At 31.5% G+C, this 15,412-nt stretch overlaps 1 protein-coding gene and 1 pseudogene across 2 annotated transcripts; one reads left to right on the top strand and one right to left on the bottom strand.

Annotated features, from left to right (window-relative positions):
* The first annotated feature begins 7,594 nt into the window (after positions 1 to 7,594).
* On the top strand, positions 7,595 to 10,270 carry LOC143607081 (salicylic acid-binding protein 2-like; annotated as a pseudogene). Its single transcript, XR_013148876.1, has 3 exons — positions 7,595 to 8,068; positions 8,180 to 8,317; positions 9,909 to 10,270. The product of XR_013148876.1 is annotated as a salicylic acid-binding protein 2-like (transcript).
* A 1,098-nt stretch (positions 10,271 to 11,368) lies between these two features.
* LOC143607083 (uncharacterized) lies at positions 11,369 to 14,194 on the bottom strand. The gene is made up of 4 exons (XM_077082654.1): positions 13,711 to 14,194; positions 13,159 to 13,637; positions 11,824 to 11,929; positions 11,369 to 11,741 (listed from the first exon to the last, which is right to left on the bottom strand). The coding sequence occupies exons 2-4, from the start codon at positions 13,629 to 13,631 to the stop codon at positions 11,547 to 11,549; spliced, it is 774 nt and encodes a 257-aa protein (XP_076938769.1). The 5' UTR covers positions 13,632 to 13,637; positions 13,711 to 14,194; the 3' UTR covers positions 11,369 to 11,546.
* Between the last annotated feature and the right edge of the window lie 1,218 nt (positions 14,195 to 15,412).

Here is a 15,412-nt window from a genome sequence, read left to right as displayed (position 1 = left end):
GTGTTCGTTAGCAGGCCTTATATGGGAAAATTGACACTGCAAACGACCCTTCAATTTATTGGCTGCTATCATTATAGACATCTTGAATCAGTTACGATGATTACCTTGGGAAAAATTGACAGTGCCAAACGAACCCTTTCTTGGATGCTCTCGGTATCGGCACCTCAAATCCGCCTCTTCGATATCTTCAAACTCCAACGATCTTGACGTTCGGCCACCACCGGCAACCGTAGTTGTGTTCACTCAAACAGATATCAGTCGTCACAAAGCTTAAGCTTAGGCTTGTTATTAGTTTTATTTTTAGTTATGGGTATTCTAAGTTGGTCATGTTGCGTATATTAAAGAATTATCGGCGTATATATATACGTATACATATATAGTAGATGTGCGTTATAAGAATTCATTGCGCCTACATAACCAGCACCAGATCGAGACGCTAGTTTGATGAGTTTGAATCTCTCGGATCCGCGGTATACGTTAACGGAAGCGAGAATGTGAGCCCATACTTTGGATAGATAAGTGGAAATTCGGTCATTGCTCCAGCTCAACGAGCACCAGACTGAGATATTAGCCGGGACCTACCTGAACCGGTTGACACGTATGCTGACGTGGATTTAGGCTCCGTGCTGGCGCTGATATTAACACGTTTGCATAATACACAATGAAAGCACAAACTCAAACAACATCCATACAATAGCAATTCTCTTCAACGACCAGTCAAACAAGAAGAAGAGAAAAATAACGAAGACAATTGCTATTGTATGGATTGTTGTTTGAGTTTGTGCTTTCATTGTGTATTATGCAAACGTGTCAACGAATGCTGTAAACAAACGTGTTAATATCCGGGTCAGCACCGAACCTAAACCCACGTCTGCATACGTGTCAACCGGTTCAGCTAAGTGCGAACTAATATCTAAATCTGGTGCTCATTATGTTGGAGCAATGACCGAATTTCCACCTATCTGTCCAAAGTAGGGGCTCCCGTTCTCGCTGCCGTTAGCGGATACCGCGGATCCGAGAGATTCAAACTCATCAAACTAGCGTCTCGATCTGGTGCTGGTTATCTCGACGCAATGAATTCTTATACCGCACATCTACTATATATATATACACACGTATATATAAAAGCCGATAATTCTTTAATATACGCAACATGAACAACTTAAAATACCCCCAACTAAAAATAAAACTAATAACAAGCCTAAGCTTAAGCTTAGTGACGACTGATATGTGTTCGAGTGAACACAACTACGGTTGTCAGTGGTGACCGGCGGTCAAGACCGTTGGAGTTCGAAGAAATCGAAGAGCCAGATTTGAGATGTCGATAACGAAAGCAGCCAAGAAATTGAAAGTTCGTTTGGAAATGCCAGTTTTCCCAAGTAAGCCACTATAACTGATTGAAGATGCCCATAACGAAAGCAGCCAATAACTTAAAAGTTCGTTTCACACTGTCAATTTTCCCAAATAAGTCCTGCTACTAAACGCCCTTTATCGAATTTCCAATAACAATATGTTATTGATAATTAAATATTATTAATATTAATAATAATCATAAATAACATTAATAATAACAAAAGAAAAGAAAAGAAATAAAAAAAAGAAAAAAAAAACATAATAAGACAACACTGTGGGCTTTTCTAGAAAAACTCACTAACATAAATATAACATAATATAATATAACATAATATAATATAATAATATTATTATATTATATTATATTATACAATACGCTATACAAACGTACTTCCGAAAGTCTTGCGTCGCCGCCTAACCCCGACATCTGACTCTCTGGCGTACATCAGGTACCTAATAATAATAATATTTTAGTACTAATAATAATAGAAAACTAAATGCTTTAATACTAATAATTATATGTTTAGAATAAAAATAATAATAATAATATAGTAATTAATATTTTAATAGTATTTTACTATAATTATTTTAATAATAATAATAATATAATAATTTATATTTAAATAGTATTTAAATATTATAATTTTAATAATAATAATACTATTTTAATAAATACAATAATAATATTTTATTTTACTAACAATAATATTTTCATAACAACAATATCTTAATAATAATATTAATATTTTAATAGTAATAATATAATAAAAATTTTACTCCTAACGGTAACAATACGGGAAATCTATTTTAAGTTTAGGAGGCCCGGCGAACTAGGGTTACCGTCAAACGGTCGGTGCCTAGACAAATTCCTAAAGAAAACCTTTCACCAAATCTCTGTCCTAACATCTACAACTATGTCCTAACATGTAAAAAATAAAGATAAAACGAAACCTGGTTTAACTCCGACTGACCGTTAGCGCCGTCCGGCATCTCCTCGTCCGACTCCGGAAACATACATGGTTTAACTCCGACTGACCGTTACCCGTCCGGCATCTCCTCGTCCGACTCCGGAAACATATATGGTTGTTGGTGTTGGTTGAATGAAGAGGGTGAGGGTTAAGAAAAAAAAAATAAAGGAAAAAAGAAATGGTGGAGAGGGAGCCGGGCTCCAAAAATATACAAAAGACAATACGCCGCGTATAGCCCCGTATAGCCCGTACGATCCGACAACCCTATGACAGTCCAGGCTAGAACGTCAAATCGTACCCTAAAACGCCGCGTATATACGCGGCGCCTAGGGTGGTGGTGGGGCGGTGTCCCTAGCAGGACCCATTTTCATATTGTGTACAGTGTACTTGTGACATGCCATGAACCAAGAAATAAATGACAAGAAAATGGTTTGGCTGGTTTTGTTAGGTGTTGTCATTAAGGCTGTTTACTATGGAGGGGGCTTAGCACATCCACAGTGCTACGTCATCGTCACATGGACAATGGGTGCTTTAAAGTCTCTCCACTATATTGTCCCGCTATAATTCGAAACCCCTTTACCGTCCCATTATATATATATATATATATATAGGGGAAGGTTCATGCGAAAGATAATATTACAATGAGAAGTCGATTTCAATCATTGATGTTATTAGTCAATGGTCATTAACGAAAGTGACATTTTTCCAATTAATAATAATTTATTATAAGGATTATTTTAATTAAAAAGAGTAATGTGGTAACTTGTGTAACACAATTAAATTAAAAGAAGAGTATAACTCCCCTCGTTCCTTGTTAAAAGCTTCAAACTTTAATTTTATTGATTGATAATTAATTGAATTCAATTCATTTGATTTATTTAATTTTATTTTATTTCATATATTATTATGATAGTCTTTTTTCTTGGTTTTTTAGTGTATTTTTCAGACTAATTTCATATTGCATATTATTGATTCTTTTTACATGTTTGTTGATAATATTATTTTATTGTTGTATATAACAATTTGTATATAACAATTGGTATATGACACATAAATGTTGTTAGTGTCGGACATACTTTTTGTTTGTGTAGAATACGTAATTAGTGTGTAGAATTGAAAAATAATATTTTGTTATGATCTTTATAGTTTGTGTAGGATACATACATGTAATTTATTTGTGATATAACATTTTGTGTATAATCAATAAAATATCGTGTAGGAATAAAAAATCTTTTTTTTTTTGTAATATACATTATTGGTGTGTAGTAAGGAAAGATAATATTTTTTGTGATATGTATATATATATATATATATTGTGTGTGTAGGATACACACACATACAGTGTTTGTGATATAAAAATTTGTGTAGGATCCATATATTGTTGTTTAATGTAATAAAAAAAAAGTTTAATTTGTACTATGTAGTTTCATATATGTACTATGTAGATGGTATTTTAACTGTGTATGTCTATTTTTTATCGTGTGTAGGTTCATTTATGTACTATGTACTGTGTATATGGTAGGGATGAGCAAAAATCGGTATGGTACAGATTGGTACCGGTACCGAATCGATACCAGGTTTTGAGTTTTTGGGACCGGTACCGGTACGGTACCGGTATTTCCCGAATTTTACCTTAAATACCTCCCGGCATCGTACCCGTCCCGAACCGAATATTTCGATACCGGTACCGGTACAAAAAATTTACGATTTCCGGGATCGGGATTTTCGGTACCGATACGGTACCGAGCTCATCCTAGTATATGGTATTTCAAATTATGTATGTATAATTTTTTATCATCTGTAGGTTCATTTATGTACTGTGTAAGTTTATATACGTGCTATGTATGTGTAATTTTTTTATCATATGTAGGTTCATTTATGTACTACGTACGTTCGTATATGTACTTTGTAGGTGGTATTTCTAATTGTGTGTGTGCAATTTTATTCATGTGTAGGTTCATTTATGTACTATGTAGGTTCATTTAAGTACTCTGTGTAATTATCAGCAGCGCTATAAAATTTTGGAACTATTATATGAACAAATGTATGAAATTCAAATTAGGAGAATAAAAAAAAATAATATGGATTAATCGATAGCATTGAATTTGATAAATTAAAAAAAACAGAATTCAACATTGGTTGATTTGACTATATATTAAAAAATATAAAAACAAAAATCGTAACTCCTCTGTAATTATGACCTACCATATATGAAAAAAACATGATCTTTTATTATAACACCCTTGTCATTAAATAAATGATAAAATAAAAGAAAAAAATGTGATTGGTCGAATTCATTTCTCGCACTTCTCACAATAAAAACACTTCTGAAATGAAACTAATCATATATATAAAAGGGTTCGAATAAAAATAAGAAGTTTCCTAGAAATTGTAAGAGCCAGTAGATTTTTGACATGTGGCATTACAATGGTGAAAGAACAATTTTAGAAAACCATGACGGTTATAATGGTGAAAGATTAATTATAAGAAACTATGTCGGTTTTTGGTAATTTTAAATCTCAACCATTGATTAACATGATTCAATGGCTATGATTTATTTCTAGCATTTCTAAGAAACTACTTGTATTTAGAATAACCCTCCTATATATATATATATATGCTTACGTTCATACGAGAAGTAATCTTAATGCGATAAACCAATATGGATCATGGTTTTAAATGTTTAAAGAAAATGACAAAGTTTTAATGGCAACATTAAAAATCTTCTCTCTTCATTTAATACAAACAATAAACCATTAATTTTTCTTTCCAATTAACATAACTAATCAAATTAATATATTTAAAAATATAAAGAAATCATCTATTTTATAATTTATTTCTCGTCTCTTTTGATTTTTTATCCTAGATATAATTTAATCATACACTGCAATTTCTCTATATCTAATAAACAATTTTTCCAACTCAATATAATAAGTAACTTTTTTTAATAGTTATCGGTACATTTTTTTTTCTCGGTTGACATAACTACAAAAACCATTAGGATGACTAATACAAAAATATATATATATCATACGCATGAGTCCATTAATTATCAAAAATAAGATATATGAGTTATATAAGTCATAAAACCTACGCTAGTTTTAAGCACAAAACACATATAGCATACACAAAAACAGGCAATCTACATATGAATATCAGCATCGACAAATATATAAACTACACAAAAATAAATGTATCCTACATGTGGACATTAAATTTTAGCAAAAATATACAACCTATGCAAAAAACATATAACCTGCATTTGTGTTTTTGCATAGCAAAACATACAATGTACACATAAATATCTAGCATACATATGAATTTCAGCATCAACAAGTATATATAAGCTACACTAAAATGTATGTCACCTACACATGTGTATGTTAATATACAGCATTCAAATGTTTTTGTTAATATTAAATACGCATGTGTAAGTTTTGTGTAGGTTATATATAATTGTTGATACATCATTCGGGTGTATGTTTATATTTTTATGTAGGGTGTATATTTTTATTGATATTTAAGGTACACATGTGTAGGATATATGTATTTTCTGTGTAACTTATATATATATATATATATATATATATATATATATATGGGATGGATCTTGCGAGAAGTGATATTATAGCGAGAAGTGCGAGAAGTTGATCTGAACCATTGATTCTATGTAATCAATGGTATTCAATGGATGTGCTGTTTTTGTAATTATTAAGAGTATATTACAACATTAATTTAAGTAGAAAAGGGTACAGTTGTCTTTTAGGTATGTATAAGAATTAATTTGTTTACCTCTTTCTATGTCTAAATAATAGCTCATCTCCTACCATATAGTCTACACTACATATTAAACTTTAAATACATATGAAACCATAAAATAAAAATACTGTAATTATTTTTTGGCATAAAAAATACATTGCTCATCTCCTACAATGCGTGTGCATTATATTTGTTATGCTACACAACATTTGAAAGTGTGCCTACACAATATTTGTTATGCCTACACAACATTTAAAAGTGCACATACACTATATTAGTTTCGCTTACATTACATTAGATATGTCTACACAACATTAGTTATGACTAACAACATTTGAAAGTGTACCTACACTACATTAGTTATGACTACACAGGTACACAACATTCGAAAATATGCATACACTACATTACGTAGCTATATCTACATTACATAACACATACACGACATTAGTTTATTAAAATCAAGGAAAAACAACTTTACATTGAGATCAAATAGGAAAATAATAATAATTAACCATATTTTACAATAAAATAATTTTAGATCAAATGTATAATAATAACAAGGTTTTCTTTTTTTTTTCCTTTCCTTTTTATTTTTTTACAAAATAAAGTGTATGTGAATACAATATTCACAAAAACTTAAAAAATTGTATGTGCTACGGATTATTGTAACTACCATTAGTTAGTAACTCATCATTAACTAAGCCATTAATGAGTGTGAGTTACAAAACAAAACACTTTATATTTTACTAGTGTACCCTCGTATTTAAATAATTAGAAATTAAAAAAAATTATGTGATTGGTTAGAATTACTTCTCGCAATAAGAAACACTTCTGAAATGAACCTAATTATATATATATATATGTATGTATGTAGGTTGTGTGTGTGTGTAGGTTGCATGTTGTTTTGTAGGTTATGTGTTTTTTTATGCTTATAACAAGTGTAGGTTACATTTTTTGTGTAGGATTGTAGGTTGAATATTTTTTATTATATTATAATACAAGCATGTGTAGGATATTTATTTTGTATTATTCATTATATTGTAAGTATGTGTTAGTTTATATAGATATATTAATTTAGAAAAAATATGTATTGATAGCTACGAATAAAATCACATGTTGATGGATATAGATATATTGGGTTAAAAGAAATTATAGTGTATGAATAAACTGTATTTTTGTAAGATAAAAAATCATGAGAAAAGATAGGTATTTTACAAAAATATATGAATTCTTTATATTTTTCTTAAATATTTTAATTTGATTATTTATGTTAATTTGAAAGAGAAATTAATGTATTTATTAGTTGTATTAATTAAAGGGAGAAAATTTTTAATGTTGCAATTAATACCTTTTCATTTATTTTTAAGCATTTAAAATTATAATAAACTAGTGGTTCATATTAATTTCTCGTGCTCCCCGCAATAAAATGACTTCTCGCCTGAACCAGACATAATATATGATGTCACAAATATAAATTGGAGTGACACCATAGATAGCATGTCATTGCAAGTTGCAAATTTGATCCATTAGTCAATCTCCCTGTAAATAACACAATCAAAAGTGCAAGCCAATATCACCCCAAACATTAAACACTAATACAAAGGTAACATGACATGGGAGTTATCAATGACCAAAAGCACTTTGTTTTGGTACATGGTGCATGCCATGGAGCCTAGTGCTGGTTCAAGCTCAAACCCCTCCTCGAGGCCGCTGGTCACCGCGTCTCGGCCTTCGATCTCTCCGCCTCGGGCGTCAACACCGAACTAATACAAAATGTGGTTACACTTTTGGACTACACTAAACCATTGTTGGAATTCATGGCCACTTTGCCACAAGAGGAGAAGGTGGTGTTGGTGGGCCATAGCCTAGGTGGCATGAACATAGCTCTTGTTATGGAAATGTTTCCCGAAAAGGTGGCGGTTGGAGTGTTTCTGGCCGCCTTCATGCCGGATTATGTGCATAAGGTTTCTTATGTGTCAGACCAGGTTATAAAATATAAATAATAAGTTACTTATGTTATATGTTATTAATAGTTAGCTATTTTGAGTTATGACGTTTGAGTATAAGCTTATTCTATTTAACTATTGATTTTGAAGTACAAAGAAAGATGCTCGGCAGAAGATTGGTTGGACACGCAATTCTTGCCGTATAACGCTCAAACTGGATCTGAAATGTCGATGTCTTTCGGCCCAGAATTTATGTCGTCGAAACTCTATCAACTTTGCTCTGGCGAGGTGGTTACTTCCATTATCATCTACCATCTTAATAACTGGCGGTGAATCTAAGAATTTTTGTTAAGTGGGTGCAAAAAGTAAATCATATACATTAGAACGGTTACACAAGTGGTAATAGGTCATGTCAAAAAATTTACAATAGATATAACTTAAGTTATAATGAGGGGGAAGTCTAGGAATACCCATCCCCTTTTGCTAAAAAAACTCATCAATACGTCTCGTATAGAACTATACGGGACGTGTAGAGTCCATGCACCCCCCCCCCCTAAATAGTCCTATACAGGGTGCATATGGGAGTGTCTTGATGTCCCTAGTAGGAAAACAGAATAAATGAGTCAAACAAAGCGTTCACATTTATGTGTCAGGAAGTGTCATTCGTTTTGATATGAATAAGTGTCAGCACATTTATGCCGTATATGTCATAATTTTAAAATTTTAAATGCACAATTTGATGAAAATAACAAACATATGTAACGTTTTTATTTTAAAAACATAAATTTATGTAATTTCTATGTTATTTTTATTTTTTATACAATAATTTAATTTATGTACATATTTGGTTTTAAAGTTTTATAACTAATATGATTTGGTTAAAAAAAACAATTAGATTATAGAAAATAAATATAAAAAAAGTGGCCATAACGTAGAAATATAGAGAAATGTAAGGATGTTTAAAAGAATATATTAGAAATCTGACCTGTTAGCTAAATAAACACTTTTATACATGTTTTTAAGCCTTTACAATATGGATAATATAATTGCTTTAGAAATTAAAAAAGAATAAAATAATAATAAATTTCAAATATCATATTTTTCAATCATCAATCTTTTTCAAACATACTTTACAACAAAATTGATAACGACCTAGGAGGCCTGCCGGAAATTGGCACCACGCCGGGGGGGACTTCAAAACCTTTTTAGTTAGTTATAAAAACAACTTGAGCCAAGCCCGAGCTTGACTAGACGAGCTCTATTCATGAATAGTTTTTCAAGCTTAGCTCGAGCACAATTTCTTTACTATTAATTAATTAATTAGTATATATTTATACTTATTTCATATATTTTATCAATTACAATGTTACATATAACATAATATATATTATTTAGTTATTTTTTCATAGCATTATATATATTAATTAATAATTATTAACATATATATTGCAATAGCTATAAGAATGATATGCTCGTTTAGGCTAGCGAGTCGGCTCGAACTCTTCTATTAAATGAGCTTACTTTTAGGCTCGAGTCCGGGCTCATTTAGGCTCAGTTCGATCAAGCTTTTCACGAGCCAATCTTGAGTAACTCGCAAGCAACTCGGCTCCTTTACACTCTTATTTTTAGTGTACTTAGCATATTTTATATACACTCCTATTAAATAATAACTCTTAGCTGCAATAACTTTGGGGTTTAACTTGGAACTTTATAATAGGAGAATTGAGTTGAGTGACATTTTTTTCTTCTTTAATCATATTTAGGGACTTTATTATATGAAAATTATTTTAAATGAAATTTTTAGAAAACTATTAAAGTAGGATGGTTTTTTAAAACATTTACCCTCAATATTTAACAAAATTGTTGTATATTATTTTAGGATCTTGAACTCGGGAAAACTCTAATTAGATCTAGCTCGCTGTTTATGAAAGATCTACATGTTGCAAAACAGTTTACAGAAGGAGGGTACGGCCACGTAAGGCGAGTATACATCATCTGTGATGAAGATAAAGCCATTGAAAAGGGATTTCAGCAATGGATGATCAACAATAGTCATGCGGACGAGGTTAAAGAGTTGGAAGATGTCGATCACATGGCAATGTTTTGACTCGAAGCAACTCAATGTTTGTCTTCTTGACATAGCCGACACATATGCTTAATGTTAGTTTCAAGAATAAAAACAAAATTATTTGAAAATGAAATTTCAAATAATGTGTTATAGCATTAATAAAGTTGTATGTGACAATTATCGGTAATTTGGTATATGATATTGACTACTTTTCATATTTTGTCCTTTGTAACATACAAATAATCATTTAAAAGAAAAAGGGTTGTATGAAAACAGCTTGCTGAATGTGACTACAAAAACTGTTTTTATAAAAATTTATTATTTCTTCATACCAAATGAAAATTGAATAAGAAAATGCAGAATTATTGGAAAACTTGTTAAGTTCTTTAAACCTTCATTATTGCAAACTAGTGTTTTACTATGCGAGTTGAGCCTGGGCAGTTCAGTAAAACACGGGCGGTGATAAGCCTAAGCATAGTCGGTCCTGGGCGGTGATTCGACGCGAATTCGGGCCATGTTACACTCGTTACGATATAGACACCGTTGGTAAAACATGAGCAAATCACCCAAAAATTAAATTCGTTAAAGTAACATATAAAAAGATTAACATATAAACAAATAAAATTTTCGGCGCTTGTCAATCCCGAGCATTGAGTTGGTGACTCGACATGATTCACTAGAGCTAAGAAAACGAAAAAAATATAAAAATTAAGGTGGACCAATAAACTTGGGCATTGTAAATCCCCGAGCGTCGTCGGTTATGAGTGTTGAGGCTGTGAGTCTACACGAATTTGGTCGCTTTCCGTGATGTTCGTCACAGTATGGGAATTATAATAGAAAAACATAAAATGGCAAAGACCAATAAGGTGCCGCTAAGTGGCCTAATCGGGACTTAACGGCACCAAACTTGTTAATTAATAATAATAATAATGAGTAAGAACCTAAGTTTGATTTTTATATAATAGATTTTATTCAAATATACAACTGAAAAATAGTGATTACATCAAAACAGAAGACAATTAAATTAACAAAAATATAACCAGAACTCTAGTCGACCCGCCAATATATTTACAGTTTTAACGAACAGTAAACCGAAGAAACTGCAAGAGTAGCGCTGGATCACCCTTCTCCTACATCATATTTTAAGCAAAGTTCTTGAAATCTTGTTAAACTGCAAATGAAACAACCAGTAATCGTAAGTGCAACGAACACTTCCAAAATAAAAATTAAATTAAAAAAAAAAGGTATGCGAATAAGCAACGTACCGTCGCAAAAGCACATGTGGATTATACGGAAACAAATCTTTCTGATGTAAACTCTCCAAAGATTTCTTCAGCAGAAGCAAGCAGTCACGCGCGTTACTAAACGCGTGTTCACAAGCTTTCTCGTTCTTAAATTTTCTTCGTTTGTGAAATGGTTGTCTTTCAACTTCTGCCCAAAATGGAAACTTCAAAAACGAATCCCATTTATCGCATATAATTCGCAAACACCTGAAAATATTCTTACATTAATTGGAAACAACAAATCATATGGAAAAAATGAAGTAAAATGATTTTTATCATGCCTTAAAAGATATTCAGCACAACTGGCTCCAGTGTCCTTTGAAATAAGGTAATCAAGAAGCACTTGATGATCATAATGTAGCTGCAAATGGTAGATAATTAGATGTGAGTGCAAGGTGACAAAACATTCAAAATGATAATATTAAGGAATTGAAAGCATTTACCTCGGAAAGAAATAGATGAAATAAGCGCACGGGATCGAAGATATCAGATAATAGTAAAAGTATATCTTTCTCAACCATCTGGGGCATTACCCGATCTTCGGTAATCCTGTCGGGTCAGTGATGTAAATATACGAACAACTGCTACAAGTTTAAAATGGTTAAATAGTTAATATTAGGCATGTAAATGAACCGAACGTTCGGTGAACTGTTCTTGAACCGTTTATGTTCATTTATTTAATAAACAAACGAACATGAGCACATGTTCCGTTCGTTCATTTATGTTCATGAACGTTCGTCAATGTTTGTTTATTTATGTTCATTTATGTTTGTTAATGTATTAATAGAAAATAATTAAATATTATCTGGATGAGTCATCTACTTAAAGGTTTTATATTTGTTAATTTGTGTTCATTTATGTTTGTTTGTGTTCGTTTACATTTGTTCATTTATGTTCGTTTATCTTTGTTTAGTTATGTTCATTTAGATTTAAACAAAAGAACACACACGAACATTTTTTAAATAAACGAACATGAACATAAATATTTGTTTGAATAAGTGTTCGTGTTTGTTTAAAATTAAATGAACGAACATGAACATTCCCTTGTTCATGTTCGTTCGATTCATGTATAGGCTTTCATTGTTCACATTGACAAATAAAAGTATAAAACGGTCTCAATATCTAGGTTTTGCTGATTTTATTTGTGTTCGTGAACCGTTCGTGAACACATTCATTTCCTTAATGAACGAACACACACATAAAATCTCGTCCGATAGTGTTCGTGAACACATTATTTCCTTATCAAACGAACATGAACAAGGCCTTGTTCGTGTTCATTTACAGCCTTAGTTAATATCATAAATAACAACAAACGTTCTTTATTTTCACGAAAAGATCCCTCGACTTATTTTGGTATACTAAAGTCCCTAAACATGTCAAAAAAACACGAAAAAGTCACTCAACCCAATTTTATTATATTAAGGTAAACTTGTCTTGACTGCACACATTTATAAATAAAGAAAACAATCACTTGTTACCGCTTAATCTAGTTATAATTTGATAAAGTAACATTCAAATGTTGTGCATAGAAAATTTATACCATCTTCTTTTGACCAACTTAAGGGGTAACAAGTCATTATTATATACATATATTTTTAATTTAAAAGTGTGTGTATTATAGACAAGTTTAAAGACTTTAATATACCAAGACTAGGTTTAGGGACTTAACTTTAAGATAACAAGGTTGAGGGACAGAAAGTATGTTGGTTTTTGATGGTTTAACCCAATTTAAAACCGATAAAAAAAATAAAAAGTAAACTATAAATCAGGATGCTCACGTTTGCGTGTGCTCAAGCGGGGCGTATGTCAACTGCAAGAGAACTTTAAATAACATATCATCTTCATGCATATAAAGCTGGATGAAGGATTTTGTGAAGCTTTTGCAGCGTTCATCATATAGCTCATGGTTATCAAGAATATTCACAGGAAGATGCTTTTTCACCCATTCATAAAGTGCTGTAAATCCACTTTTTGAGCAAGAACTCATATTCCCACATGGACATTGCTTCTCACATTTATCTTTTAACCCGATTAAACTAAATGCACACTTTAAATAAAGAAATATAACCCGTCTTTGTAGATGCCGATAAGATGTCCCGTTAAATGGAGAATCTTTGAGGCAATCATCTTGATCGGAGTCTGGTTCGGTAACAGATTCAGATAATAAATCTTGAAAGTACTTTTCAATAATATGCAACCATGAAATCGCGGTATCACAGTCTAATTTGACTAGATAACTCAGCCTGATCATTAGTACCTGCATGCAATTAAACCGTTAAAGTATTAATATGTTATCATCTAATCTTGCTTCGTATAAACAAAAAACATACCAAAATCTTGTGTCGAATGTATCGAGATACGCTTGCATTGTTATAACTTTCTTCTCGCTCTCCAAAAAGCCATGTTAAAGTTATTGGAAATACGTTAAAGATTACACAAACGGCTCGATTTTCGTCTTCAGAATCCGCCAATGAACAGAATAACTGAACAAGACTTCCACAAAACTTTGCATTAACGCCATCAACTAAAATTGTGTTACACAGGTCCCACGGTATAACTTCAAGGCAAGAACCAACAACTTGAAAGTAAATTTCCAAGCTTTCAACGTCATCTTCATGTTTCAACTGCTTCAAGATAGTGCGTAATACTAAAACAATAGCACCTGCTGAGTGCCACGTGGCATTATCCAGCACCCGCTGCAAATCCAATGTGAAATCTTTTGAATCAAACCCTAGGGTTTTAGCTCTGAATGGTCGGTCCGAAGAAGGCGAAAGAACTTTGCAGATTATTAGCTCAAAGTAAGAGCATAGTGATTGTATGAATTATTTCCAGTAACTTCCCTGCAAGACCAGTTGGCTTTAGAAAGATTGAAATTATTACGCTTAGGGTCAAGGTTAGATGTTATTAGTGTTGCAGAACTCGCTAGGTGCTAGTCGGACGGTGGGGTACCAACTAGCAATTAATATGATTGGAATTTTATATTTATTATTTCAAAATTTTATATGCATTTTTCAAAATTTTATATATAATTTTTTAAACTTATTAATTGGATTGGATTAATAAGAATAATTTTCAAATACTTCTTTTGACCGATTTTGAACGATGTGGGCCCATTTGGACAGGCTTTGACCGACTACCAATTTGTTTGGCCTAGCTTTTATTTTTTGGCTTATGCTTATATTTTAAAGTAGCTTATAGCTTATTTTCTATTATTTGATAAGCTCTTTTTAAGTGTTTGGATTAGCTTATATTCTACAAGTTGATAATAAGTTGTTAAATCCACAATTCTTTTAATTTGTTTCAGTAATAAGTTGCTTCAATAATTATTAATCCACCACCATTTGAGGGCAAATGAGTAACTTACACCCTTACACAAATAAGCTTCTTCAAATAAGCTAAAAAACCATCTTCAAATAAGCTTCTTCAAATTAGCTTATAAGCATAAGCTTAAAAAGCTAAAACAAACACAAAATTAAGCTTATTTTGTAAAAAAAAACTATAAAAGCTATAAGCTAGGTTAAAAAAGCTAGGCCAAACACCCCCTAATTACAGATTTTACAACACCGGATATTTTATTAATATTAATACATAATAACTTACAAATGCCACCACAAATTCAGATACAGATACAACCACATTTGCAGCCAAATGTTGGACAAATTCACTCTCTACAGCTAGCAATAACACCTAAACCGTAAACCAAAACGTTAACTAATCAAGTTCATATTATTTAATCATGATTAGATAATATAAATTAAACATAAATTAGTACCAGCTGATTTGTGATCTTGAGTATACAATGTGAAGCTGAAGAATGATCATGAATATTATTATTATTATTACTATTATTATTATTATTAATTACATCATTGGAATTGTCGGAATCGGAGTCGAATTCAGCAGTCCAAAGCTTAATTTTGTTCAAAACCTAAGAATTAAAAATTAGGGTTTTGCATTAAACAGAGGATTCAGTAATTGAAGTAATTGTGAGTTGAATTTAGTGATTAAAGACTTGAGAGAGTGTGATTAGTA

Source organism: Bidens hawaiensis, unplaced genomic scaffold, assembly GCF_021521415.1.
Source record: "Bidens hawaiensis isolate Kalapana, Puna unplaced genomic scaffold, B.hawaiensis_p1.1 tig00079285_1, whole genome shotgun sequence".
Taxonomy (NCBI): domain Eukaryota; kingdom Viridiplantae; phylum Streptophyta; class Magnoliopsida; order Asterales; family Asteraceae; genus Bidens; species Bidens hawaiensis.
This window is presented reverse-complemented; position numbering and strand designations above follow the sequence as displayed.

Bases quoted from the DNA above. Each gene is read 5' to 3' on its own strand.
- LOC143607083 (XM_077082654.1), bottom strand. From the start codon at position 13,631: ATGATCAGGCTGAGTTATCTAGTCAAATTAGACTGTGATACCGCGATT. The intron at 11,930-13,158 runs GTGAGCATCCTG...CTGACCCGACAG, and splicing joins CCGCTTGAGCACACGCAAAC to GATTACCGAAGATCGGGTAA. The intron at 11,742-11,823 runs GTAAATGCTTTC...TACCATTTGCAG, and splicing joins TTCATCTATTTCTTTCCGAG to CTACATTATGATCATCAAGT.